A 26,281-nucleotide genomic window follows, 5' to 3' on the forward strand; every position below is an offset into this window, starting at 1 on the left:
CCTACTTAATGGAGGGACCTGCACAGTACATCACGGTATCATCCGCATAAAAATGTAAAGTAGCTTCATCCACATTTTCACCTAAACTGTTGATGTAGATGGAGAATAAAAGTGGACCTAAAACAGAACCTTGGGGAACACCATTTGCAATGTTCAACCACCCATCAAAATGAACACATTGTGACCTTTCAGAGAGGTAGTTCACAAACCACCCCACTGCATGGCTGGACATGCCTATACTGGCTAGCCTCTGCTTTAAAATGCAGGGTTCGACATTAAGGACTGCCTGATGGCCATCTAGTATTTAGCTCGGGCAATGAAGCCTCACCTGCTGGTTGCCCAATCGGGCAATCTATTATGCCAGTAGCATGCAGCTCGCGGATCCAGTAATGAGTGACCCGACAGTAAAACTAAACATATCTATAGCCGCGTTCACACTGCGGTACTTTTCCCACAAAGGTTCATGCGAACTTAGTTCATGATCGCGTTCACACCAAAAAGAGCCGGTACTAAAAGTAGTTCATGCGAACCTTTTTACCCCCTCGAAAGTCCCTGCTAGAGAGCAGGGACTTTCGAGCGGCTCTTTTTTGAGAAAATAGCTATATTCCTGATTGGCTGGGCGAATTGCAAACCACGCCCCGTAAAACTCCCAAAACGTTTTGTGAAGCCGCCATTTTATTATCCTCGCATTAGCATTATTAGCATTAGCCCAGCGCAGAAACGCAGAGAGACTAACTTATGGCAACACAAAATAAAACATGGGAGCGGTGGAGATGAGGAGGTGTCGACGTTCTGGCGATTTACTCGGAAGGCTTCAGTAGAAGCTGCTGGGAGTCCCAGCAGCTTGAACGCTTGAACGCGCTGTCTTTAAACAACTCTCCTGTTATCTGCTTGTTTAGCTGACATCTCTCAGTGGATGTCCGCTCATCATCTCAAGCTCAACCTTGACAAGACTGAACTGCTTTTCCTTCCAGGACCTGACTATCAACATCGGCACCTCTGTTGTTTCCCCGACTCAGACTGCAAGGAATCTGGGTGTGACCATAGATAACAACCTGTCTTTCACTGCAAACATCGCTGCTACAACCCGCTGCTGCAGATACACGCTTTACAACATCAGGAGGATACGCATCCTCCTGATGTTGACCCAGCTGACCCAGAAAGCCACGCAGGTTCTGGTCCAGGCTCTCGTCACCTCACGCCTAGACTACTGCAACTCCCTCCTGGCTGGTCTACCTGCATGTGCCATCCGACCTCTGCAGCTCATCCAGAATGCAGCGGCTCGTCTGGTCTTCAACCTTCCTAAATGTTCCCACACCACGCCGCTCCTCCGCTCCCTCCACTAGCTTCTGGTAACTGCTAGAATTCACTTCAAGACACTGGTACTTGCGTACCATGCTGTGAATGGATCTGGCCCTTCCTACATCCAGGACATGGTTAAACCGTACACCCCAGCACGTGCACTACGCTCTGCATCAGCCAAACGACTCGCTACACCCTCGCTGCGAGGGGGACCCAAGTTCCCATCAGCAAAAACACGTGGGTTTGCTATCCTGGCTCCAAAATGGTGGAATGAGCTCCCCATTGACATCAGGACAGCAGATAGCTTACACACCTTCCGGCGCAGACTGAAAACTCATCTCTTTCGACTCCACCTCGAGCGATAGAATTACTAACAAAGAACTGCTAACAAAGCACTTATATACTAATAAAGGACTGGCTTATCTATAGCCAGTTGAGTAGCACTTGAAATACTTGGCTCTATGAAACCTGATGTACTTATATGATTCGGTTTTCTTCAAGGTTGTGTCTTCCTGGTCGAATGTACTTATTGTAAGTCGCTTTGGATAAAAGCGTCAGCTAAATGCAATGTAATGTAATAATGTAATGATGGAACATTACTATATTGTAATTATATATATAGGCTTTTTCTATAAAAAATGTTCGGGGTCGGTCAGGGGGTACTTGGCTGAGAAAATGTTTCAAAGGGGGTACATTGAGAAGCACTGTGCTAGGCTAACAGCATGCAATAGTGTTTTATTGTGAGAGTTCATAGAGGTTTTATTTTCACAGTCTACTGTATATTTTCTACTTTTTAACTGCAGTTTTAATTATATTTTGAGATGTTTAAATTCTAGCATTGTTTATTTCTACTCTTTAATTTCTTGTTGTTTTTATGCTGCTGCAAAGCAAACATTTCCCCAATTTGGGATCAATAAAGTACCTCTTATCTTATTATCTTATATATTACATCCTAACATCGCTTTTGTTGTTAAAGTTGGATTCAGAACTTTAAACTGAACATTCATGTTTATTTGTGAGGGTTTATCGTGTCTTTATCCAACGGCGTGCTAGGCTAACTGCGTGCTAAGCTAACGGCATGCTAAGCTAAGGCGTGTGTGATGGAGTTTTCATTGATAATACACCTGGACACTCACCTGTGAGCGGGCAGTTGAAGCCTCCTGCACGTCCACTGACACATCCCAGGAATCTCCGGACATGTTTTGGATTCACCTGAGCTTTTATTTAAAGATAAAAAACTAACTTTTTAAGGTTTTAAATGAAAACTGCGTTTCCAGCTGAAGATGAGTCGACCTTACTCCGAGGCTGCGTCCAGGAGAGTCGGACATCTTGGTACTTTTAAAACGTCCGGTAAGCAGAGGCAAAGCATTAAAGTCATTAAAACCGAAAGATATTCATTTTAAGTTAAATAATTGTGTCTGTTGTGTGAAGCTGTGGATTTAAAACAGCTGTTTCTGTTTGTCTTTAAAGGTCCCATGGCCATTTCTACTGATCATAATTCCATTGTTGAGGTCTACTAGAATAGATTTATAATGTGCAATTTTCCAAACTCACATTGGTTTCTCACACAGCATCTCTGTATAGTATGGGTGTTTCTCAATCGCGAGTAAAGCTGCTCCTTTTCAAGCATACTACGTCAGTGAGTGCCGCCGAAGTACTGTTCCAATGTCCAGCACTCCTGGTCCGTGGTTCGATCCCCAGCTGTGGCAGAGTGCTGGACATTGGAACAGTACTTCAGCGGCACTCACTGACGTAGTATGCTTGATATAGTGGCTCTGGAGCAGCTTTACTCACGATTGAGAAACACTGTAGCCTACTGATGGAACTGTACTCTATACATAGATGCTGTATGATTGTGCATGGTAGAAAATGGACCCACTGTATTTACTGTGATCAGATGCTGCTCTGTTTACATGCACAGATCACTCCTGCTGTTAGATGAAATCCTGCTTATTGTAGTAACATAAATGTGCGATGCAAACAGAAGAAGTCATGAAGGCACAGAGCTCAGGAGTTTTAGGGTCCGGTGGTGTCTCTCCTCCACAAGTTAAAAGCATAACCCACTACTCGAAGTGAAACTAGTGAACTAAAGTGTTATAAAGAAAGGCAGAGAACAGAGGACGCTTTGCAGCTGCAGTACCACAGGGGGCCATGTTTCACCCTAAATCACCCCAAATCATATCAAATCTTTAAAAAATCATCTGAAATCACAGAAAAGAGCTACGGGAAGGAATCAATAGAGACTTCACGATTGTGCGTGTCATCCTTGCGCCAGGGGCCATGCTAATCTTCTCTGTATCGTTCCAATTTTAGTGTATGTGTTACCGAAGTCACACAACTACACTAAGAATGTGGAGGGAATATATACCTCTCTGACCCAGGAGCAGTCTCTGCTCTGGTCCCAGGACACCTGGAGGCTCAGAGGAGGAAAACCCTGCTTCAAAAGGCTCTATATGTGCAGAATAGCATGTGTTAATGTGTGATTGTGACCCCTCAGGACTTAAAGTGACCCCCCCTCAGTTCTGCTGAAGAACTGCTAGGGCTTGTGGGTAAAGTATGCAAAGAGCTGATACGTGACACCGGCCAGGATTGGTCGCCTGGAGACGAGAGGACAAAATATCTCACTGCTCCTCCCGCTCTGGCATTCCTGTTACAAACGCACTTCTATGTCCGAGACTGGTCATACTGAGTTAACCGTGGTGTTTGTACGGTACTTTGTGAACCGCTGATGAACTGCTGTGTGTGTTTACCTTTAGCTAGCGGCTAGCGGGACGCTATTCGGAGCCCAGCTATCCGCCCTCTGAAGCTTTTAGGGCCGACAGGGGGAAGAGAAGGTCCCGCTAACAGTGTGTGTGTGTGTGTGTGTGTGTGTGTGTGTGTGTGTGTGTGTGTGTGTGTGTGTGTGTGTGTGTGTGTGTGTGTGTGTGTGTGTGTGTGTGTGTGTGTGTGTGTGCGCGCGTGCGTGTGCGCGTGCGTGTGTGCGTGTGCTGTTTTGATTCTGCTAATTTTTGCAGATTTTTTGGATTAGGATAAATTAAATAAACGTTAACCTTAATAAAATAAAATCTGGTGGAAATATTTCAAATAGGGTTTCTTTTTAGCCCTACTTCAAAGCTGCATGAGCTGAATTATAAGGTCTTAATGTTGTCCTTAAGTTTAATAAACAGTAAAACATTGCAAAATGTCTAAGTATGAAATAAATAAAGCAAACAGCAGCTGCATGTCACACCGGACTTTAGGCTATAGGCCTACAGGTCTAAATGTTCTCACTTTGGTTAATTTATAGATATAAAGTATAATTTATCTATAACAGAGCCGAGATCTCTGTATGACTCTAGGAAACTTCTGAATTGATTAAAGTGCAGCACGTCCAGCTAGCTAGTTAGCGTCACTAATTTCACTTATTTATCCATATTATTTAAATTAAAATGTACATTTTAATGCCCCTTTGGGTTGAGATGTGTGACGTATTTTAAAGTAAGTTGAAGCCCGTGGGCCGGAACTGGAGCCGGGACCATGGCTGCTGGGATCGGAACTGGATCCGGAACCATGGCAGCTTGAGCCGGAACTGGAGCCGGGACCATGACTGCTTGAGCCGGTAGGGGTTTCACCAACTAGTCGACTAGTCGACTACCTCTACCACTAGTTGGCGCTAGTGCTGCGTACCGGTACGCCGAACCGGTACTGGACTTGTAAAAAGTTTCGGTTCAAGTCCGGTTAAAACCGGAACGTCAGGAACCGGTACTTGGACTCACAAAAAAACTGGCACTTACGTATATTCTGGTGTCTGTGGTTATTTAAACATTCCCTGATGAACGTTATTCAGTGTCAATAAATGAGTGCTAATCCCAGTGTGCTCAGTGTACAACATCACATGTCATTTCACCTTCGATTCACGGTTTGAAAACGTAGTGAAGACTTTTCAGAATAAAAGTATTAAGTAAATAGTGTGAACTTCCGGATTTTCAGAATAAAACTGATTTAAATTAAATAGTGTATTTAATTCAAAATTACGCCATATCAACATTGATTTTAATTTCTAACAGTATGTATGTACATCACTATGTATGTAGTATGTACTGTTTAATGTAAACATGTAGAGTTGTAGAAAAGACATGGTGTACAGACAGTACAGTACACTCTGACTGTACAGTCACTACAGTGTAGTGTATACTGTATAGTAGGTGTGTAACAGTGTAATGCGTATAGTCTACTCTACACTCTACCTTTCAGCAACGTTTTAGGGATTGAGGCTCAGTCAGCTCAGGGACTGTTTGGTTACTTTAGTTTGGTAAATGAAATACATGTTTGAACTTTGTAGTAGTTCACTGTAGTTGCTGTCATAAGTCATTTGTAGACTAAGTGGAAAAAAGTGTTTTTTTTACATTTGTACTTTTTAGAGAAATGTAGACACAAGTTGGACGGGAGCGCAATAAACCTGACGAGTTTGAATTTGAGTTGATTATGAGTTAATGTTCAATTGATAATTAGCTCACAATAAGTTCACTTTAGTTACTCACACAACTTCACACAAGCCATGGGTTCAGGTCCGGACTTATAAGTCCGGACCTGAACCTGAACCTCTGGACTTGAGTCCGGACCTGAACCTGAATGTGAGTCCAGGTACGCAGCACTAGTTGGCGCTGTAGGCCCTAGTCAACTAGTCGTGAACAAAATGGAGACAAACGTGGGAGATGAGGATGCCGACATTGGCGCTGAGGTGTTGCAAAATGCTCCAGCAAAACACGTCTGACATTCAGGGATCCTCATCTTATGCGCAAATGCGCCGCAATTATGCGCTCTACAGTTTCAGTTTTAGCTCCGACACTAAAAGTGCACGGGCGTGTTCCACTAACACCCCCCTTTGAACAGCTGTTTGGACCACATTTCGAGAGCAACAAGAAAACACGGGTCAACAGTGTGAGCAATATGTCCTGTAGGATGAGCTACGGGATTACTGCGCGCAGACACCCCATACCCCACAATGGATAACCCTCTGGAGTGGTGGGCACACAACGCAGACCGCTTCCCCCGTTCAGCCAAGCTTTCCTGGAGCTACCTGGCTAGCCACCAGCACCCCAAGTGAACGGATGTTTTCCCTGGCAGGCAACACTGTCACCCGACAGAGGTCAAGCCTCCTTCCCTCACATGTTGATGCTTTGGTCTTCCTTAACGCAAACCAAAACACCTGGAAGGGTGGACACCGTTATCGAGGAGGACAGTGACAGCGAGTAAAGTGTTGCGCAATGCGCACTGGATTTACGTTGATTTATGTTCTAAACAGAGTTTTTGCAGTAGATTTGGTGAGTCCAGTTACTGTTTTTAATTTAATCAGATGATGAGTCACAGCATGTAACCCAGCGATACTCAACCCGCGGCTCGCGAGCCGCATGCGGCTCCTTTAAGACTAGTTGAGGCTCTTTTAAGTCCCACTTAAAAAAACAAAAACAAAAAACATTGTCAGCAGAATTCATCAACATTTCATTATCACTCACAAGTCACACACCAGTCATCACACACATCAGTCTATTAAGCCGCCCCCCCCATCCCTCTGAACAACCAATCACAAATTATTTCAGGTTTCGCGCTCTAAATTATTTCAGGTTTCGCGCTCTGATTGCAGGTGCGCGAGATAATTGCTCCGTCACACTGGGAAAACTATCTTACAGCACTATGCAAAAATGGTAAAGGAATATAGGAAACGAAAATATGAAGAGGAATATCGAACATTTAAAGAGGACTGGGAACTCGAGTTTTTCTTCGTCTCCACCGGTTCGGGAAAATGCATCTGCCTGCTTTGTGACAACGTCATTTCACAATTTAAAAGGTCCAATTTGCAGCGCCATCACGACACAAAACACCCGAAGTTCAGTACCGACTTTCCGAAAGGTGGAGAGTTGAGGGTGGAAAAGCTGGCGAGACTCAAACAGAACCGAACTGCTCAAAAAAACTTATTCCACACTAATACAAGTGAAAGAGCGACAGAGGCATCTTGTGATGATCAGTAAACATGCTGTCTGTTATCTGTTGTTATGGGCAGTCAGCAATGTGTGTTTTGTGGTTGCAGTGAAAATAATAAATCACAGTTATTGCACTGTACATTATGCTTTTCATTCCTTAGTAACATATTACTATTATCCATATTCTCAAATGCATAATGGTTTCAGGGAGGAAAGGAGCGTTTTTGGATTGTGGCTCTTGCAAAAATATTTTTTCGTCAATGTGGCTCCTGATTAGGACAAGGTTGAGTACCACTGATGTAACCCAAATTAAAATGCTGCTTCGTTACAGTGTTTACCGTAACTGTATGCATTGCAATACAAAATACAGTTTTACACCTCTCTTTGTGTGTCTTTATTATGACGTAACAACTAGTCGACTAGTCGACTACTATTTTGAAAAACTTGTCGACTACCAAGAACAGAGCACCTTAGGGGCAACTCTCCTGCTATCTCCATCAGAACAACCTTCTGGATCCGCACCAGTCTGGTTTCAAGGCAGGTCACTCCACAGAAACTGCCCTCCTTGCTGTCACTGAGGAACTGCAGCATCCCTCTCCTCTGTCATCATCCTGTTGGACCTGTCTGCTGCATTCGACACGGTGAACCATCAGATCCTCCTTCGCACTCTCCAAGAACTTGGAGTTTCAGGCTCTGCACTTTACCTCATCACCTCATACCTCAAAGACCGCACCTACAGGGTTACTTAGAGAGGGTCCGAGTCCGACCCTTGTCAATTAACTACAGGGGTCCCTCAGGGCGCTGTTCTTGGTCCCCTCCTCTTCTCCTTGTACACAAACTCGCTCGGATCAGTCATTAGCCCGCATGGGTTTTCATACCACTGCTACTCTGATGACACCCAATTAATTCTGTCCTTTCCCCGCTCAGAGACCCAGGTCGTCGCACGCATCTCTCCTTGTTTAGCTGACATCTCTCAGTGGATGTCTGATCATAACCTCAAGCTCAACCTTGACAAGACTGAACTGCTTTTCCTTCCGGGAAAAGATTGTCCCACTCTTGACCTAACAATCAACATCGGCACCTCTGTTGTTTCCCCGACTCAGACTGCAAGGACTCTGGGCGTGATCCTAGATAACAAACTGTCCTTCACTGCAAACATCGCTGCTACAACCCGCTGCTGCAGAATGCAGATACACGCTTTACAACATCAGGAGGATGCGTCCCCAGCTGACCCAGAAAGCCACGCAGGTTCTGGTCCAGGCTCTCATCATCTCACGCCTAGACTACTGCAACTCCCTCCTGGCTGGTCTACCTGCCATCCGACCTCTGCAGCTCATCCAGAATGCAGCGGCTCGTCTGGTCTTCAACCTTCCTGAATGTTCCACACCACTCCGCTCCTCCGCTCCCTCCACTGGCTTCCGGTAACTGCTAGAATCCACTTCAAGACAATGGTACTTGCGTACCATGCTGCGAATGGATCTGGCCCTTCCTACATCCAGGACATGGTTAAACCGTACACCCCAGCACGTGCACTCCGCTCTGCATCAACCAAACAACTCGCTGCACCCTCGCTGCGACGGGGACCCAAGTTCCCATCAGCAAAAACACGTGGGTTTGCTATCCTGGCTCCAAGATGGTGGAATGAGCTCCCCATTGACATCAGGACAGCAGATAGCTTCCAGACTGAAAACTCATCTCTTTCGACTCCACCTCGAGCGCTAGAACTATTAACAAAGCACTTATATACTAATAAAGGGCTAGCTTACCTAAAGCCAGTTGAGTAGCACTTGAAATGTTTTTGCTCTATGAAACCTGATGTACTTATGATTCTGTTTTCTTCAAGTTTGTATTTTGTTGGTCGAACGCACTTATTGTAAGTCGCTTTGGATAAAAGCGTCAGCTAAATGCAATGTAATGTAATGTAATAAGGTAGTTGTGAAACCCCTATGAGCTGGAACTGGAGCCGGAATTGGGGATGGGGGTTATTATTTATACATAAATATGTGTCCCCGGTGTGTCAGGGAACTCATGCAGCGTCAGAAAATAAAACCCTCTCTCTTTTCCTCCGTACCCAAATCTCTAAAAACGGGGATATAACGGAGCTGATCCAGATTTGCGGACAATATGACGTAATATCGGCGGCGGACCCACAGCACTATCAGAAACGTTGCTATCAGAAACAATGCCCGACTGTTTTGGACGTAATATGGTCGGTGTTTACATTAGCATCGCTAACACTCAGAGCTAACCTGTACTGGAGAGCATGTGTGTGAAGAAGCAGGAAGTAAAAAGGAACTCACCTTGTGGTATAACCGGGAGAGAGAAAGCCTTTGAGCTCCAGACTGTTTCAGAAAGAATCCTTGATCTAATAATCCTTGCGTTTCATCACAGCAGCATTTTAGACAGTATCTGCCAGGTCCCGCATGAGCCGACATAAGCTCCGCCCCCTCTCATTTCAATTTTTTTTTTAAAAGAAGTTTATTTTATTTATACAGGTGAAAATCTCATTGAGACACAGGGTGTCATTCTCAAGAGAGACCTGTGTATACCCAGAATCAGCACTTTTGTAACAGGAAGAGAAATAGAGGGATGTGAGGCTAGAATGGATCATCTGTTTGGTTTTTTGACCAAAACACTTCAGAGACATGTTTTTGAACATAAAAATAGCATGATAGGTGACCTTTAAGATATGTTGATCCATGAGGCTCAATATGTCCCGCATAAAGCGCCCGGCACACGGTCGGTTACTGGTGTGGTTCTGATGTTCTTTGTTTGTTGCTCCGAGACAGTATTCTAGTATAGCTCATAATAATAATAAAAAACCCTCTCCTCCGGTTAAAAGTTACAGCATGTTCCTGCCTTAGTTTGAAGTCATTTTCCACTTCTGATAAATATGCCCTACATTTGTGGTGAAAGACATTCTGTCCGTGTGACGAGTTGTTCTCATAAAGACAGCTGCATGCTGCTGTGAAACAAGCATGATGACAAATGGAGATGTAGAATGGTATGAAGATAATGTGAAGTTCCTTTACACCATCTGATGCCTTCCTCATGTCTCTCAGTGGTGGCCTAAAGGAGGGAGAAGCAAGCGCTGCACTGTGTTATCACCACTGAGCTGCTCCTAAGCAAGGCCCTTCACCCAACCACTCAAACTGTGTAGAGTTACATGTGACTCATACCAGAATAAACCTGTAGGCAGCAGACTGCAGTCCAGTGGCTGGACCAATGAGAACTGAGATGTGTGGTGATTAACATTTGAGTGAAGCTCAACCCGACACAGGAGACAGAGGGGGGGGGGGGGGCAAAGAACAACCTGACACAGGAGACAGAGGGGGGCAAAGAACAACCTGACAGAGGAGACAGAGAGGGGGGGGGCAAAGAACAACCTGACACAGGAGACAGAGGGGGGGGGCAAAGAACATAGGCGGGCCAAAGAGAACAAAAGACACAATGAAAAGCGAGTGGGAGATGGGGGGGGAGCTATTACGATGGAAATAACACAAACAGGAAGTTGGTGTCAACGGCAGAGGAAACCACATCCCTGCACTTAGTAATCAACCTCGTCTCTCCTCCTCCTCCTCTCTGTCTGCCTATCATCTCCAATGTCTATACTTTCCATTCACGTCCTTCACGACAACAGCTCAAACACAACTTAGATTATTTTACAAAAAATACAAACTTCACAGTATTAAGAAAACATCAAGTACATTGAGTTACAGTGGAGGTCACTCTACGACATTGATCAATATCATCCTTTTTATTTCATGGTTTTCCAAATTAAAGCAACACTGAGAATCTCTTTGCTGCTGTTCCACCGGGTACGGGACGGCTTCAGGCAATATTACCACAAGGATGCAATGATGATGATGATGTGATGATGATGGTGATGATGTGATGATGATGATGATGATGATGATGATGATGATGATGATGATGATGATGATGATGATGATGATGATGATGATGATGATGATGATGTGGTGGTGGTGGTGGTGGTGGTGGTGGTGGTGGTGGTGGTGGTGGTGGTGATGATGATGATGATGATGATGATGATGATGATGATGATGATGATGATGATGATGATGATGATGATGATGATGATGATGATGATGATGTGGTGGTGGTGGTGGTGGTGGTGGTGGTGATGATGATGATGATGGTGATGGTGATGATGTGGTGGTGGTGATGATGATGATGATGATGATGATGATGATGATGATGATGATGATGATGATGATGATGATGATGATGATGATGATGGTGATGATGATGATGATGATGTGGTGGTGGTGGTGGTGGTGGTGGTGATGATGATGATGATGGTGATGGTGATGATGTGGTGATGATGATGATGATGATGATGATGATGATGATGATGATGATGATGATGATGATGATGATGATGATGATGATGATGATGATGATGATGATGATGATGATGATGTGGTGATGGTGATGATGATGATGATGATGATGTGATGATGGTGGTGGTGGTATCAGAGGTTGTAGTCACTGTTCCTGTTCGATGAGGGCTCTCTGCTGTCACTGACTGCCAGGCGCTCCAGAGCTGCCACACAGAAAGCGGTTCAGAGTCTTAGGGTGCCTGACTGCCAGAGCAGGAGTGAGCTAAATGTATGGGCCATGGTTAGGTTAACATTATACTGAAGATGTGTGTGTCTGTGTGTGTTACCAGGGTAGGAAAGTCTCTTCTCTCCCTCATTGATTTGAACTGCAGTCTTTCCTCGATAGGCCACTGAAAGAGAGACTCAGATGGATGAGAGACAAACACTTTCTATAACGTTGGTCAGTGAACAAATGTCCTATACAGACCCAAGCCACACTCTCTGTCCATCCCTCAACACGCTGCCATCAGGCTTCAGATCCACGCTCAATCCAATGGTGATGGACGGACACTTATCCTTTAACACTGTGTGTGTGTGTGTGTGTGTGTGTGTGTGTGTGTGTGTGTGTGTGTGTGTGTGTGTGTGTGTGTGTGTGTGTGTGTGTGTGTGTGTGTGTGTGTGTGTGTGTGTGTGTGTGTGTGTGTGTGTGTGTGTGTGTGTGTGTGTGTGTGTGTGTGTGTGTGTGTGTGTGTGTGTGTGTGTGTGTGTGTGTGTGTGTGTGTGTGTGTGTGTGTGTGTGTGTGTGTGTGTTTGATTTACCACTGTGACTCTGCGTAGGTCCGATCCAGCGGTTCTGCCTCCTTTCAGAAACTAAGAACCAAAAACATAGCAACCTGAACACTAAACACACATTTACATACTGCAGATCATTTCTAGAATGTAATCAGATTTAAAACAACTGCCTTTCTGTGACATCATCTTTAATCTGACAAATCCTAATTCGAAAATATCAAACTTTCTTGTGTGTGTGTGTGTGTGTGTGTGTGTGTGTGTGTGTGTGTGTGTGTGTGTGTGTGTGTGTGTGTGTGTGTGTGTGTGTGTGTGTGTGTGTGTGTGTGTGTGTGTGTGTGTGTGTGTGTGTGTGTGTGTGTGTGTGTGTGTGTGTGTGTGTGTGCACTCACGTCTGTTCTGCAGGGCTCTGACGGTGGGTCTGGTGAAGCGGATCAGGACCAGGACCAGCAGCAGGCAGCAGAGCACAGCTGTCCCCCCTCTGTAGGCCTGCAGCTGCCCCTGCACATCTGGGAGGACTTCAACTGGACACACACAGGAGACACACACACATGTGGCTGTTGCATGCTTTAGTTTCCACCTACAGTCCCCGCCATCTCCTCTGGCCCCTCTGGCCCCAGGAGAGGCTGCCACTGTGCTCCCCAGGATCGAGAGCAAGGAGACCCTCTGCCTGGTGCACATGTCTTTCATGGTGTGTGTAGTACAATGGTGACTTTATTTGCACATTCTTTCCATATATATATATATATATACAGTGGAGGAAATAAGTATTTGATCCCCTGCAGATTTTGTAAGTTTACCCATTTACAAAGAAATGACCAGTCAGTCATTTTAATGGTAGGTTAGTGAGAGTAAGAATATCAAAAAGAGACTGGCTAGGCCCCTCCCTCTCCTGAATGTGCTTCTTCTTTAGCCCCTCCTGTGTTGCCTTGGCCGTATGTTCAGGGTCATCGTCCTGCTGGAAGACCCCTCCATGACCCATGCTCAGAGTCCTGTCTGAGGGAAGGAGGCTATCGGCCAAGATGTTGGCCGATGCTGCATGTCCACTGTATATATATACAGTGGAGGAAATAATAAATATATATATATATATAAGAAGAAGAATACAACATGCTCCTTCTCGTCTCTCTACAAAGAGGGCACGCTGCAGACAGACCACTGACGTGTTTATGGTTCTGCTAACATATTAATTCTGTACAAAAATAGTAAATCAGAAAAGAGGATCCGATCAGTTTCAAGGATGGGAGGGAAGGCGTTTCACACGTGTGACACTGAATCCCTTTCACAGAACAAAAGTCGCTCTTTTTTCTTCACCCGCAATTCAACTGGGCCAAAACCTCTTTTCCAATCAACAGACCGGGTCACAGACTGAGGACAACACAAGGTGAGTGTGCCGTCTGTCTGCCTCGCGACGAGGGCTGCAGCAGACTGCTACCTCTGCTCAGCTGCGTTCTCTGATCCTATCCAGATGGAATGTGGATCAAACTGGATCAAAAGTTCTTAATAAGTCATAATATAATTACAGAGAAGGTTTGTATTCTGGAACATGCTGGTAGCTATCTGACCGGATATCACACAACACGCAGAATGAGTGGTGGTCCGTCAGAAGGCTGCACACAGCTGTGGACCCTCATCCTTCACATGCTGCCAATCACCGTCAGTCATCTCAAAATAACATGATGTTTAGTGACTCGGTATTCTGTGGCACGGGTTTGTTTCTGTGGACTGCGTGTTAGTAAGAACCACACTCCTGTTTCATCTCTGCTTATACGGTCTGGTACTGAAAGTAGACTTGATTGCCTGAACATTTAATAAGAAAGTTTCTGATTTAAATCCAAATGTTCCCATATGTAACATACATATAAGTCATTCTGTTTTTATTTGGCTATTATGGTTAACACACGAATAAACATGGATACATTAGGGACTGTTTAATGTTCTATACATTCAAAATGTGTTTCATTAATAACTTAATTTCCCCTCATTTCTGATATTGAAAGAAGCGTGGAAATCAAAGGTGTACCGATACCACATTTTAATAGTGCTATGGTTTTAACCACCTGCATGTGGAGATAACACGAGTCCACCATGTCAAACCATGAGAGGGCATGACAACACTTTAGCTCTCACAACACACACACACACACACACACGCACACACACGCACGCACACACACGCACACGCACACACACACGCACGCACACACGCACGCACGCACACACACACGCACACACACGCGCACACACGCACACACGCACGCGCACACGCACACACACACACGCACGCACACACACGCACACACACACACGCACGCACACACACACACACGCACACGCACACACACACACGCACGCACGCACGCACACACACACGCACACACACACGCGCACACACACACACAGCAGACCAACCTGGGCAGCGGACCCTGAGGGTCTCACAGCTGATCTCCTCTGCTCCATTCTCAGTGATGTTATGACCTTGCTGCTCCTCTCCTTTGACCCAGCTCATTGAGTTCTTACATCCTCGCTGGTTCTCACACACACTTCTCAAAATATTCAGGATGGTTTTTTTACTTCCATGGCAGACAGGAGAGGAGGAGTTGGCTGGGTGGTAGAATATCAGCTGGACGTCTCCTTCACATTGACTCCTCCATGTGATGGACAGGAGGCCTGTGGGAGGGGCAGGGCTGCTGGGGATGGGGGGGCAGGAACAGCCCCTGATGCTGCTGTGAGTATGGGGGGGCTCTGTGATGTTTGGCCCAGGTGTTGATTGGTTGGATTCTGGGAGAAGAAGATCAGTTAGTATGGAGAAGGCATAAGTCAAACTGTTGCTAGGGTCCCTGCGGAGCTGAAGTGTGTGCCTTGCTCAGCAGCCTGCGGGGAGACTGGGTCTGCCTCTCACCCCCTAAACGCACCAGGAGCGTCTGCGCTGCGTTACGGACGCGCCGCGGCGTTCGCAAAGATCGCGGCCACTCTAGTCAATGGGTGCTATTCCACCAGACGCGCCGCGCTGCGCCGCGGCTCGAAGCGTCCCAGAAGCTCCTCGCCGCAAGGAATTTCTAAAATATAGGATGAATCCTATTTTTGACGCGGCGCAGCAAGTAGGAGAATACATGCCAGCGTTCTCCTCCGGTTTACAGGCACTGTCAATTATATATATATACAATAATTATGATGATGAATGCATATGTTTTTTACCACTAAAATACAGCAACACATCTTTGATTCATGTCGTTTATAACTGGAATATTACAATTATTATTAACTATGTCTGTAGTCTACAACACAACAACATAGGAAATAACAACAATAAACACGATTTAAACAGACACAAACATAAACCATTTAACTACGTAGCCTACTACTTGTAGAAGTACAAATGTCCAGGAAATATTCCAAAATCAATAACAACTGCGAGGCTGCACACACGACGCTCCGCTTCCGCAACGTTTTGAAACGCGCCTGGTGGGTTAGGTCGCAGCGTGGCGCAGCCGCAGCGTGGCGCAGCCGCAGCGCAGCGCGGCGCAGACGCTCCTGGTGCGTTTAGGGGGTCAGACAACATACTAGCAATGAAGAAATGCTACACCTGAATGAAGAAATGCTACACAAGCACAGTGCTCTGAAGATGACAAAACACAATCATTTACATTATGGGGTCACTGTTCACGCTCTGTGTGTGTGTGTGTGTGTGTGTGTGTGTGTGTGTGTGTGTGTGTGTGTGTGTGTGTGTGTGTGTGTGTGTGTGTGTGTGTGTGTGTGTGTGTGTGTGTGTGTGTGTGTGTGTGTGTGTGTGTGTGTGTGTGTGTGTGTGTGTGTGTGTGTGTGTGTGTGTGTGTGTGTGTGTGTGTGTGTGAGAGGCCATCAGAATCTCACATGCACACCACCAGACTCTTTCACACACAGCATCATACCTTCTTTAACGTACTGTCATTCCTTCCTTCATTCACTATCATACATAAATAACTATTCTCTCTCACACACAAAAACCAATTCTCTTAAACGCACCATCATACTCTCGTGCACACACCACTATCGTCTTTCACAAACAACTATAATCTAATAGAACATTATAATAGTGTATGTGAAAGAGGATAGTAGTATGTGTGTAATCGGTAAACAATGTATGTAAGACAGAAAAATAACCTTTGTAAGAGGGAATAGTATTTCATGTTAATAACAATAGTCATATATGTAAAACAGAATAGCAGTGAATGAAAGGCCGAATAATGGCTTATAAGAGGTACTAATAAGTTCATGTGAATGACTATAGGTATGTGTATAAAACAGAATGATAGGGTGTGTGCATAAGAACAGTTATGTGAGTGAGAGAGTATGATTGAAAAGGAAGTGAGTTTGATTGAAAAGGATGTTGGACTAAATTCTCAGTTCCTGATTGGCTCTACGTTTTTTTGTTTGACGGACACCGCCCACAATGTAGACTACTACTAATTTTCCCTGTGCAACCTGAAGTAAAAGGATCAAGTCCGTCAGAAAGCAGTGACTGTAAGTGTAAGCCTGACACTTACACTGGCTGTAAGGATTAGTAACATGTATTGTGTTTATGTGATGACAATTAGAGATGTTTAAACTGCGTTAAAATGTGTTAGCATTTGCGCTAGCATACACGCTAGCGTTAGCCATACTAGCCTGTATACATGCTTATTGCACAGCTAGCATTAGCTATATTTACCTTGTTTACACTTAGCAGTCCTATGTGTTAATCTGTGTATGTTACACTTGCATGTATGAGATCCTTAAGTGCCTTGTATCTTCTTTTGTTATAGTTTAACTCCGTTTGAATGTCAGTAGACTGCAGATAAGTCAATAAAGGAGCATGGCTGCTGATTCCCTGGTTCTCAAAAGACTTTGGCTGGCTGTTTAATCTCTGTTCACACTGAGACAGGACAGCACATAGAGAACAGTAGCCTACACCTAGTGTAAGTACATACAAGCAGGTCACACAGTATGATCACAAATAGATTTGTTTTGGATTAAATATGATCTATTCTTATGTAACAAGACATGAAACTATAAGTGTTAATTAAGTCTAAAAAGTAGGTACTACTGTCTTATTGAGCAGAGCATATTAAGACCAAAACTCATGTACAACAACTTCCTTACTTGCAATAAATAAGCACTAATTAGAGGGTTATTGAGGGAAAACTCTCAACTAATGGCCTTACTTGTATAATCTGGTCATGTAGAATAAGTCGTTAGTAAGTGTTTTATAATGACTAATAAAGGGCCAATATACTGCTAATATGCATGTTAATTATCAACTAGTTGATGGTGAATTTGTGTACCTTAATATAAAGTGTTACCAAAAGTTCTTATTGCAGCTCAAATGTAGCCGTGCTCTGAGCAGCTTCAGGCTTTGTTTTCAAGGCTGTAAACCAGTCAAGGAATGAATATTTAAACTGGCTTCCTGTTGGATCAACCTGACTTCCTTTTAAAGTATGCTCTCTCACAACCAGTACAATGTCCTCTCACATAAACTGTCTTAAGCTCTCAAAAACACAAGGGTGGCAGTCGAATAGTCCAACAATCAGCTCCTAACGTCTAACCCTATCTCCTATCCCTTGACCTCTGAGTGAAACGTCACGGGGTTAAGGGATAGTGGATAGGAGAATCCAAAAGGACTTAGGAGAAGAGACTGCGGTACTTTAGAGAATCCGACTGCACTTTCACTATCCGACGTGTTTATGATGCGCCAGCGGACGTCCTGAATGTGCGTCTGCTGCTGTGGGGAAACCATGGAAACCACAGTTCTCTATACAGCGGACTACAACATGGATGTTCAATAAGAACGAGGGACTACTGTGAACTCATCTGGAGACTCTGCACCGTGCTCGGATGCTGCTGCTTTGCTTTATGAACGTGGACAACAGAGAAACATATTCTTCAGGACCAAAGCTGGAATTGAAATAAAAAAGGAAAGTGAAACTTATGCTCGTCGTCACCCTCTTCCTTACATTTACTGATCATTTCAGTGAAAACTAACGTTCATATTTCTCTTTTTGATTATAATACTGATGAATGTTCAAAACAAAGCACTTTGGGAACTTACCACCTACGTTTTAAAATGCTTAATAAGCACCGTAACTTTCATGATATCATTTCTCAGTCATAATCGGTTGTTTCCGTGAACGGCCGAATGTTGTGTGACGGCAAATGCTGCGGCTGCAAGGCATTGTGGGGCAGCATTTTCTCTTAGTTTGAAACCTCCTTTCCTATCATCTAGAGAATTGGAACGGCACTTATCATGGCTGCCTCTGAGGTACTTCCGGGTCATTTCACTCCGTTAGGAAGGTTCCTAAGAGAAACGGACTATTCGACCGCAGCCCTGCATTGTCTCTCTCACACACACTACTATACCCTCATACATACTACAATCCCTCTCTCTCTCACACACTATCATTCTCTCTCACACACTATCATTCTCTCTCACACACACTACTATACCCTCATACATACTACAATCCCTCTCTCTCTCACACACTATCATTCTCTCTCACACACACTACTATACCCTCATACATACTACAATCCCTCTCTCTCTCACACACTATCATTCTCTCTCACACACTGTCATTCTCTCTCACACACACTACTATACCCTCATACATACTACAATTCCTCTCTCACACACACTATCATTCTCTCTCACACACACTATCATTCTCTCTCTCACACACTACTATACCCTCATACATACTACAATTCCTCTCTCACACACACTATCATTCTCTCTCACACACACTATCATTCTCTCTCACACACACTATCATTCTCTCTCACACACACTACTATACCCTCATACATACTACAATTCCTCTCTCACACACACTATCATTCTCTCTCACACACACTATCATTCTCTCACACACACTATCATTCTCTCTCACACACACTATCATTCTCTCTCACACACACTACTATACCCTCATACATACTACAATTCCTCTCTCACACACTATCATTCTCTCTCTCTCACACACTATCATTCTCTCTCACACACACTACTATACCCTCATACATACTACAATTCCTCTCTCACACACACTATCATTCTCTCTCACACACACACAGTTTTCCATCTTGCATACACTACTAGAGTATAATATTGTAGTATGATGTTGTCTGTAAGTGGGAATAATAGTGTTTCTAAGAAAATACAGTTTGATTTATGGCCCAGACCAAAGTGTGTGAAAGAGAGAACGATTGTGCGTGTGAAAGTGTTTATGTATAAAAGAGTTTAAAGGTGTAGGTGTGAGATTCTAATATTGTTTGTAAGACCAAGTACGAGTTGTGAGCTAGACGGCCTCTCATAAGTATGCACTTGTATTGATTACAATTATAATGTTAAGGATCTTTCTATCAGCAGTGCCACATTGATCCACTTCATACATGAAGTGATGGTTAGCTAATCCCAATATGTTTTATTTATTCAAGCTGTCATTTACATTCTGCATTTCATTATTTAACAATCAGCCTGATAAATACAAAAACATGTATTATAAATATATGACATAAAAATACAATTTATTCATGAGCCATCCTGTTCATGATGTCGATGACATTCACAAGAACATATTTACAAAAAGGTAAGTTTGACCCAAAAAGCTGTGTGTGTGTGTGTGTGTGTGTGTGTGTGTGTGTGTGTGTGTGTGTGTGTGTGTGTGTGTGTGTGTGTGTGTGTGTATGTGTGTGTGTATGTGTATGTGTGTGTGTGTGTGTGTGTGTGTGTGTGTGTGTGTGTGTGTGTGTGTGTGTGTGTGTGTGTGTGTGTGTGTGTGTGTGTGTGTGTGTGTGTGTGTGTGTGTGTGTGTGTGTGTGTGTGTGTGTGTGTGTGTGTGTGTGTGTGTGTGTGTGTGTGTGTGTGTGTGTGGCTTTGGGACGGGCTCCTGCAGGCAGCACTGAAGCTGGCTGCAGATGTGTGATGCAATGATTTGAAAAAGCTAAATATGTGTTCAGCCTGGGTGGGCCACATTTTAAAACATAAATCCTGATGTATGTCTAGCGTATGAATATGTGACACTTCATTAGTATGGGTGAAAATAATATATTCATTATTAGTAAGTTATTTATAACAATATATTTTCATATAAATATCAGCATTATGTATTATATATAATTCATTATATATTGTTTAATAGATCATTGAAATTCCTTACTCATAGAAAAAATTGTTATTTGTACCTTTTTTTTCTTATGTGTTTTAGTTTGTTTTATTCTTTGTATGAAAATATTAAATTACATGACATTGCATTTAGCTGACGCTTTTATCCAAAGCGACGTACAATAAGTGCGTTCCACCAACAAAATACAAACTTGAAGAAAACAGAATCATAAAGTACATCAGGTTTCAAAGAGCCAAACATTTCAAGTGCTACTCAACTGGCTTTAGGTAAGCCAGCCCTTTATTAGTATATAAGTTAGCAGTTCTTTGTTAGTCATTCTATCCTCGAGGTGGAGTCGAAAGAGATGAGTTTTCAGTCTGCGCCGGAAGGTGTGTAAGCTATCTGCTGTCCTGATGTCAATGGGAGCTCATTCCACCATTTTGGAGCCAGGATATTAAATGAAAATGAATAAATGTGTACCTGATGCAGCTTAATGGAATTCAGCTATTGTTCGTGTGACGAAGATGGCTTCGTCACTGTGGACTGACGGCTTCGGGCCTTGTACTAATTGCACATGTGCTTTTATTTTGAAAAGTGTTCCCTTTCCCCATGTCTGTTACTCCTGATTATGTTCACCTGGTGCCCTGTGTTGTCTCCCCCCCCCCCCCTCACCTGTGTCTTGTTGTGCTGATTCGTGTGTAGGTATTTAGGCTCTGTTTTCCCTGTCTGTGGAGGCTGGTAGTGTCGGTGAGATCCTTGTGGCTGGTGACTGTGTTCACCTGGGCAGCAATATTGAGGCTGTGTATCCCATAGATATATATAAACACTAGATGGCTCATGGGAGATTTTCCAGCGTAGCTGACTGGCCGCCATCTTGCTACAGTTAACAGTTACACTGATTCGCGTTATGGTAGCTGTTGTAAGGTGAGTGATCTGCACAAAAATACTCTTAACTCACTGAAATCTTGACTGATTTACAAACGGTTTGGTTTATTATAAACATTATTAGCATGGCTATGATACAGGATGCTTGGACATGTTGAACTTGCAGCTTTTCTTTGTGTATGTGGTTGTATTTATTAGCTGGCTAATAACAAGAGGCTGTCAGTGAGACCTAGTATTACAAAGTTGACCCAGCAACTTTCCACCAGTGGGAGAGGCAGAACTGCTCTTTCTTTTCAACATAACTTAAGTTACACATTATTTCTTCCAAGTGGTTTGGCTTGTTAAAAACATCTTGCATTATGATACAGGAATTTGCTGGCTTTGTGTTTACAGAAGTACCTGACTATGCCGGACTTTTGTGCAGCCTACGGATGCTCTAATCACCGCAGTCTGTCTGTCTGCAGTCTATATGAAGATCTCATGTCAAAAATAATTGTGATAAATTAGACAGAACTGGCCTGTCTGTGAGCACATTTTATGTTGGTTTGGTTCTTCTGATAAAGGTGTGAATATCTAAATAATATACCAACATATGCTATTGTCATTAGTTGTGTCCCTGTTCTTAAAGCTAAGGCATTGCTAAATTAACAACTCTTGGCTTACAGAGTGGTAACATGAGACCGATTTTTATATATAAAATATAAATTTATTTTAATTTTATAATTTATTTTAAATATTAACAATATAATAAAATAAATGGAAATATATATATACACCGGCAAATATTTAATATAAATACCTTGTGTGTGTGTGTATAGCTATTGCTTTATCTGATTAATGTTATTTTCATATGAAAGTCCATGATTATAAGTATGCAGTATCATAACTACATCTTTGATGTTTATAAAAAACCAAACCGTTTGAAAATTGGTTGAAAATTGAGCAAGCTATGGTTATTTAAATAGTAAACCATAATGTTATGAATGAGAGAACTCCCTGTAGCAAGATGGCGGCCAAGTGGCAACGTCGGTCTCCATTGGCCAGCAGCGCGGGTGAGTCATCTAGTGTTTATATATATATCTATGGTGTATCCTGTCAGCTTCACAGTTCATCTGATCATTTAAACCTGTGTTTTATAGTGTTATCTTTTACATTTTAAATGTTATATATATATTTTTTTAATTAAATTACTTAAAACACGTTTAACTAGATTTAAAAAAACAAATCTAAAATCAAGAACCGGTTTCTCCACGTTAATGTGTCCTATCATGTCTGTGTCCAATCCAATGTTAATACCAGGTTGAGACATGTTGATGTGTCCTATCATGTCTGTGTCCACTCCAATGTTAATACCAGGTTGAGACATGTTGATGTGTCCTATCATGTCTGTGTCCAATCCAATGTTAATACCAGGTTGAGACATGTTGATGTGTCCTATCATGTCTGTGTCCAATCCAATGTTAATACCAGGTTGAGACATGTTGATGTGTCCTATCATGTCTGTGTCCAATCCAATGTTAATACCAGGTTGAGACATGTTGATGTGTCCTATCATGTCTGTGTCCACTCCAATGTTAATACCAGGTTGAGACATGTTGATGTGTCCTATCATGTCTGTGTCCAATCCAATGTTAATACCAGGTTGAGACATGTTGATGTGTCCTATCATGTCTGTGTCCAATCAAATGTTAATACCAGGTTGAGACATGTTGATGTGTCCCATCATGTCTGTGTCCAATCCAATGTTAATACCAGGTTGAGACATGTTGATGTGTCCTATCATGTCTGTGTCCAATCCAATGTTAATACCAGGTTGAGACATGTTGATGTGCGGTAATAAAGGAGTCCCATGATCACATCCTGCGGGGTTTGGGTTGCCATCTACGGTGAAAAATCAACGTTCAAACTTTCTACGAAGTGAATTCTAATGCTAAAGATTTAAAAACATAGCCATTCAACATGTAATATTTAAGTTGCATTACTAATGATAGAGTTACTTTATTGTAAACCATGTGAGTGCAATGTTATGTGATCATTAGTTATATGTTTATGTGTGTATATGTTTATATAGATATATATTTATTCTCTTTATGTGGAATTGCACTGCGAGGATTGCTTTTTTAAATGTTGTACCTGGTGCGATGACAATAAAGGAACTATATTCTATTCTATTCTGTGTTTTCTTTAACGCTGTCACACTGAGTCATTATGATGAGAGAGGCACGAGTTTGTGTAAAGTTACCATGGTGACAGACAGTCATGTTCTCCTCTGTCTCCATGACTGTCTGCCGTGTATTACTGTCACCTCATTTACATGTGGGCTCTCACACATGATTGAGTGCACTAGAAAATACATGAAACAAAGAACACTTCATGCTCTGAATATGTGCTTCCATTCTAATGGGTCGATGGACCCTTCTCACAGGAGGCCGTTAACCCTCGCAGCTCTGGAAGACTTTCCCTTCTGGGGGTGCGGCCAAAGAGCCGCAAACACAAAGCCAGGGTACAACAATGGTGTCCATCAATTAAAGTCCTGTTGTACCATCTGTCATTAATCATGATTAATCAAAAGTGTAAGATACTAGTATTTAGTTGTTTTGGGAGAGAGAAAACCAAGTTGTAACAAAGAACAGAGACACGTTTCCGACACTAAAGCACGGACAGAGATGCCGTCACGGAGCCGCAGAGACTGCCCTCTGTACGATGTGCACTGTGCTCGTACTGCAGCATTATCTGTTCCGACAGTGGAGACGCTCTCCTCTACCTCACATCCTGTGCAACGTCAAGGAACTGAAGCATGATTTAAAGAAATGCCTTTCCTTCATTTTCACCACCCCTAAAGAGCGAGTGCAGAACATGGGTCCTGGATCAGGTGTTCCGTTACAGCGAAGGTTTGAACTGATGTGCACTGCTCTCCAGTCAGTGAGGACATGTGGCTTGAGGCAGTTCCTCGACTTTCTTTGCTCTTTCACTGCCAAGCAATTCATGGTAAACATCGGCACGGCATTATGTGAGGACGATGGGGTCAAACTTGGTCATTTGATTCTTTTTTGTATGTATTAAAGTGTCCAGATTCATTTTGAGCGTTAACGTGTTAACGCCCTAACACACACACACACACACACATACATGGAATGCAGCCTTGCGTAATGTCATCAGTTCACCTGCTGAAGGACAAGTTAAAAGGTCTGCTGTGGGGAAGGTCTCCTCAGTGGAGAACCATATTGAGAGTTGACTGCTTGAAGACAAGGGTTTGACTGAGGTTCCCTGAGAGGACTCGACTTTGAAATGAATTCAGCAACAAGAGACAGAACGCCAGGACAACGAAAACATTCACCGCGTCCCTACAATTAACACATGCAACTTTGTAGTTTAAAATAATTTAGAAATACTATGGGGCTAATAGCACCATAGTACTATGGTACGCTAACATTTTAAGCAAAAAGCAGATCAAATCTTTCGCTCTACTTATGTTAAAATCATGTTTAATATACAATATTTTCAAACAGATCTGTTGTGGATATAAAATGTATTTAGCCTTGACTTAGCTAATGGGATCACATTATTTTACAAAGCAATAGTTTGCGTACGGTGGACTGTTGCTAAATCTACTCTACTGAGTGCCACAGTAAGTGAATCAGACTTATATTATATTTAGGTGTCGGCCACCTGTTCATTTCACAATCACATGGTCTGTAGAAGTACAGCATGCGCCCCAGAGAAGACGACATTTACCATTTAACCAACAGGAAAGTCAGCTGTTTGTTACCTGGCCATTTATCAGGGACACTATGGTGATGCTGTGTTTGGACATCATGACTATATGGAGACAATTTATTCCACAATGGTCTTGTTTTTGTGTAGTGGATGAATCAAATACGAGATATAAAATGTTCTCACATATTTCTGTTTCGATTGTAGTATATAACAAAAGATATAACAAGTTTTACACTTCTTATATATTGTATGAGTTTTCAGTTCAGGCCTGGTAGTGTCCAATTATCTCAATGGATTAAGGCTAACACTTTTCTGCACTCCATATGTCTCAATAATAATGTGCACTTACCAGCAGTCATGAGTAAAAGAGTTGAGATGGTCACAACCGTCCTGATATCCATAACAGAGCTATGAACAACAAGTAAAGGTGGAAGACAGGCAGGCAGGCAGGCAGACAGGCAGGAAGACAGGCAGGCAGGCAGGCAGCAGCAGGAGGAGGAGGAGGAGGAGGACCAACAACACTAATCAGATCAAGACAGAAAAGCAGATGAGAAAGGAAGCGGCGCTCTCTCTCCGCACCGTGAATCACTTCATCTCTCCTGCTGCTGCAGACTTGCACGTTTCCTCTGTTCAAAGGGAGCATGCTGCAGAGGGGTAGAGGGGGGTGGGGGAAAGAGAACTGATGATAAGAAGGGGGAGAGAAGAACAGGTATGACGAATAGCGAAATGGAAGAGTTACGTGACTCTGAACTAGATGCACTTTTTTTGTCAGGGGCTGTGAGCTGAACTGTACGATGGAATCAGAACCTGTGTGTGATACAGCCAACCAAACCATCATCATGGAAAACACATGTATCACTGCTAATACTCACCATAGCAAAGCCCACCTAAGACTCACTACATGTGTAGAAACACCACCTGGAGTGCTAATATGTTGTCCAGCTTAAAGGTGGGGTAGGTAAGTTTGAGAAACCGGCTCGAGATCGCTAGAATTTGAAAATACACAACCGGAGAAAATCTGCCACTTCCTCACAGAGCCCCTCCTCCAACACACACGAACGCGCACATGACCAATGAGGGCAGGAGATAAGTTTGTGCCCCGATGGAAGGCTGACAGGCAGGTAGGCCATCCAATCCGTTTAGCGGGCCGGCTAAACGGATTGGT

The 26,281-nt window shown here is 43.3% G+C and overlaps 1 protein-coding gene and 1 non-coding gene across 3 annotated transcripts; both read right to left on the reverse strand.

Annotated features, from left to right (window-relative positions):
* Window positions 1-3,531: 3,531 nt before the first annotated feature.
* Window positions 3,532-3,638, reverse strand: LOC117455863 (U6 spliceosomal RNA). The gene has a single exon (XR_004553193.1). It is a non-coding gene; the product is annotated as a U6 spliceosomal RNA (small nuclear RNA).
* A 7,256-nt stretch (window positions 3,639-10,894) lies between these two features.
* Window positions 10,895-25,655, reverse strand: LOC117454890 (protein dissatisfaction). 2 transcript variants are annotated; one of them, XM_034094161.2, is made up of 6 exons: window positions 25,466-25,655; window positions 14,807-15,175; window positions 12,787-12,918; window positions 12,425-12,475; window positions 11,953-12,015; window positions 11,657-11,829 (listed from the first exon to the last, which is right to left on the reverse strand). In XM_034094161.2, exons 1-6 carry the CDS (start codon window positions 25,515-25,517, stop codon window positions 11,759-11,761), a joined length of 738 nt encoding a protein of 245 aa, XP_033950052.1. In that variant the 5' UTR covers window positions 25,518-25,655; the 3' UTR covers window positions 11,657-11,758. The 2 variants fall into 2 exon arrangements, with proteins under 2 accessions (XP_071060308.1, XP_033950052.1); XM_071204207.1 differs by lacking the exons at window positions 12,425-12,475; window positions 12,787-12,918; window positions 14,807-15,175; window positions 25,466-25,655 and having other exon boundaries at window positions 10,895-11,829; window positions 11,953-12,168.
* Between the last annotated feature and the right edge of the window lie 626 nt (window positions 25,656-26,281).

This window comes from Pseudochaenichthys georgianus, chromosome 1 (genome assembly GCF_902827115.2).
Source record: "Pseudochaenichthys georgianus chromosome 1, fPseGeo1.2, whole genome shotgun sequence".
In the NCBI taxonomy this organism is placed as follows: domain Eukaryota; kingdom Metazoa; phylum Chordata; class Actinopteri; order Perciformes; family Channichthyidae; genus Pseudochaenichthys; species Pseudochaenichthys georgianus.

Bases quoted from the DNA above. Each gene is read 5' to 3' on its own strand.
- LOC117454890 (XM_071204207.1), bottom strand. From the start codon at position 11,982: ATGAGGGAGAGAAGAGACTTTCCTACCCTG. The intron at 11,830-11,952 runs GTAACACACACA...TCTGTGTGGCAG, and splicing joins GAAGAGACTTTCCTACCCTG to CTCTGGAGCGCCTGGCAGTC.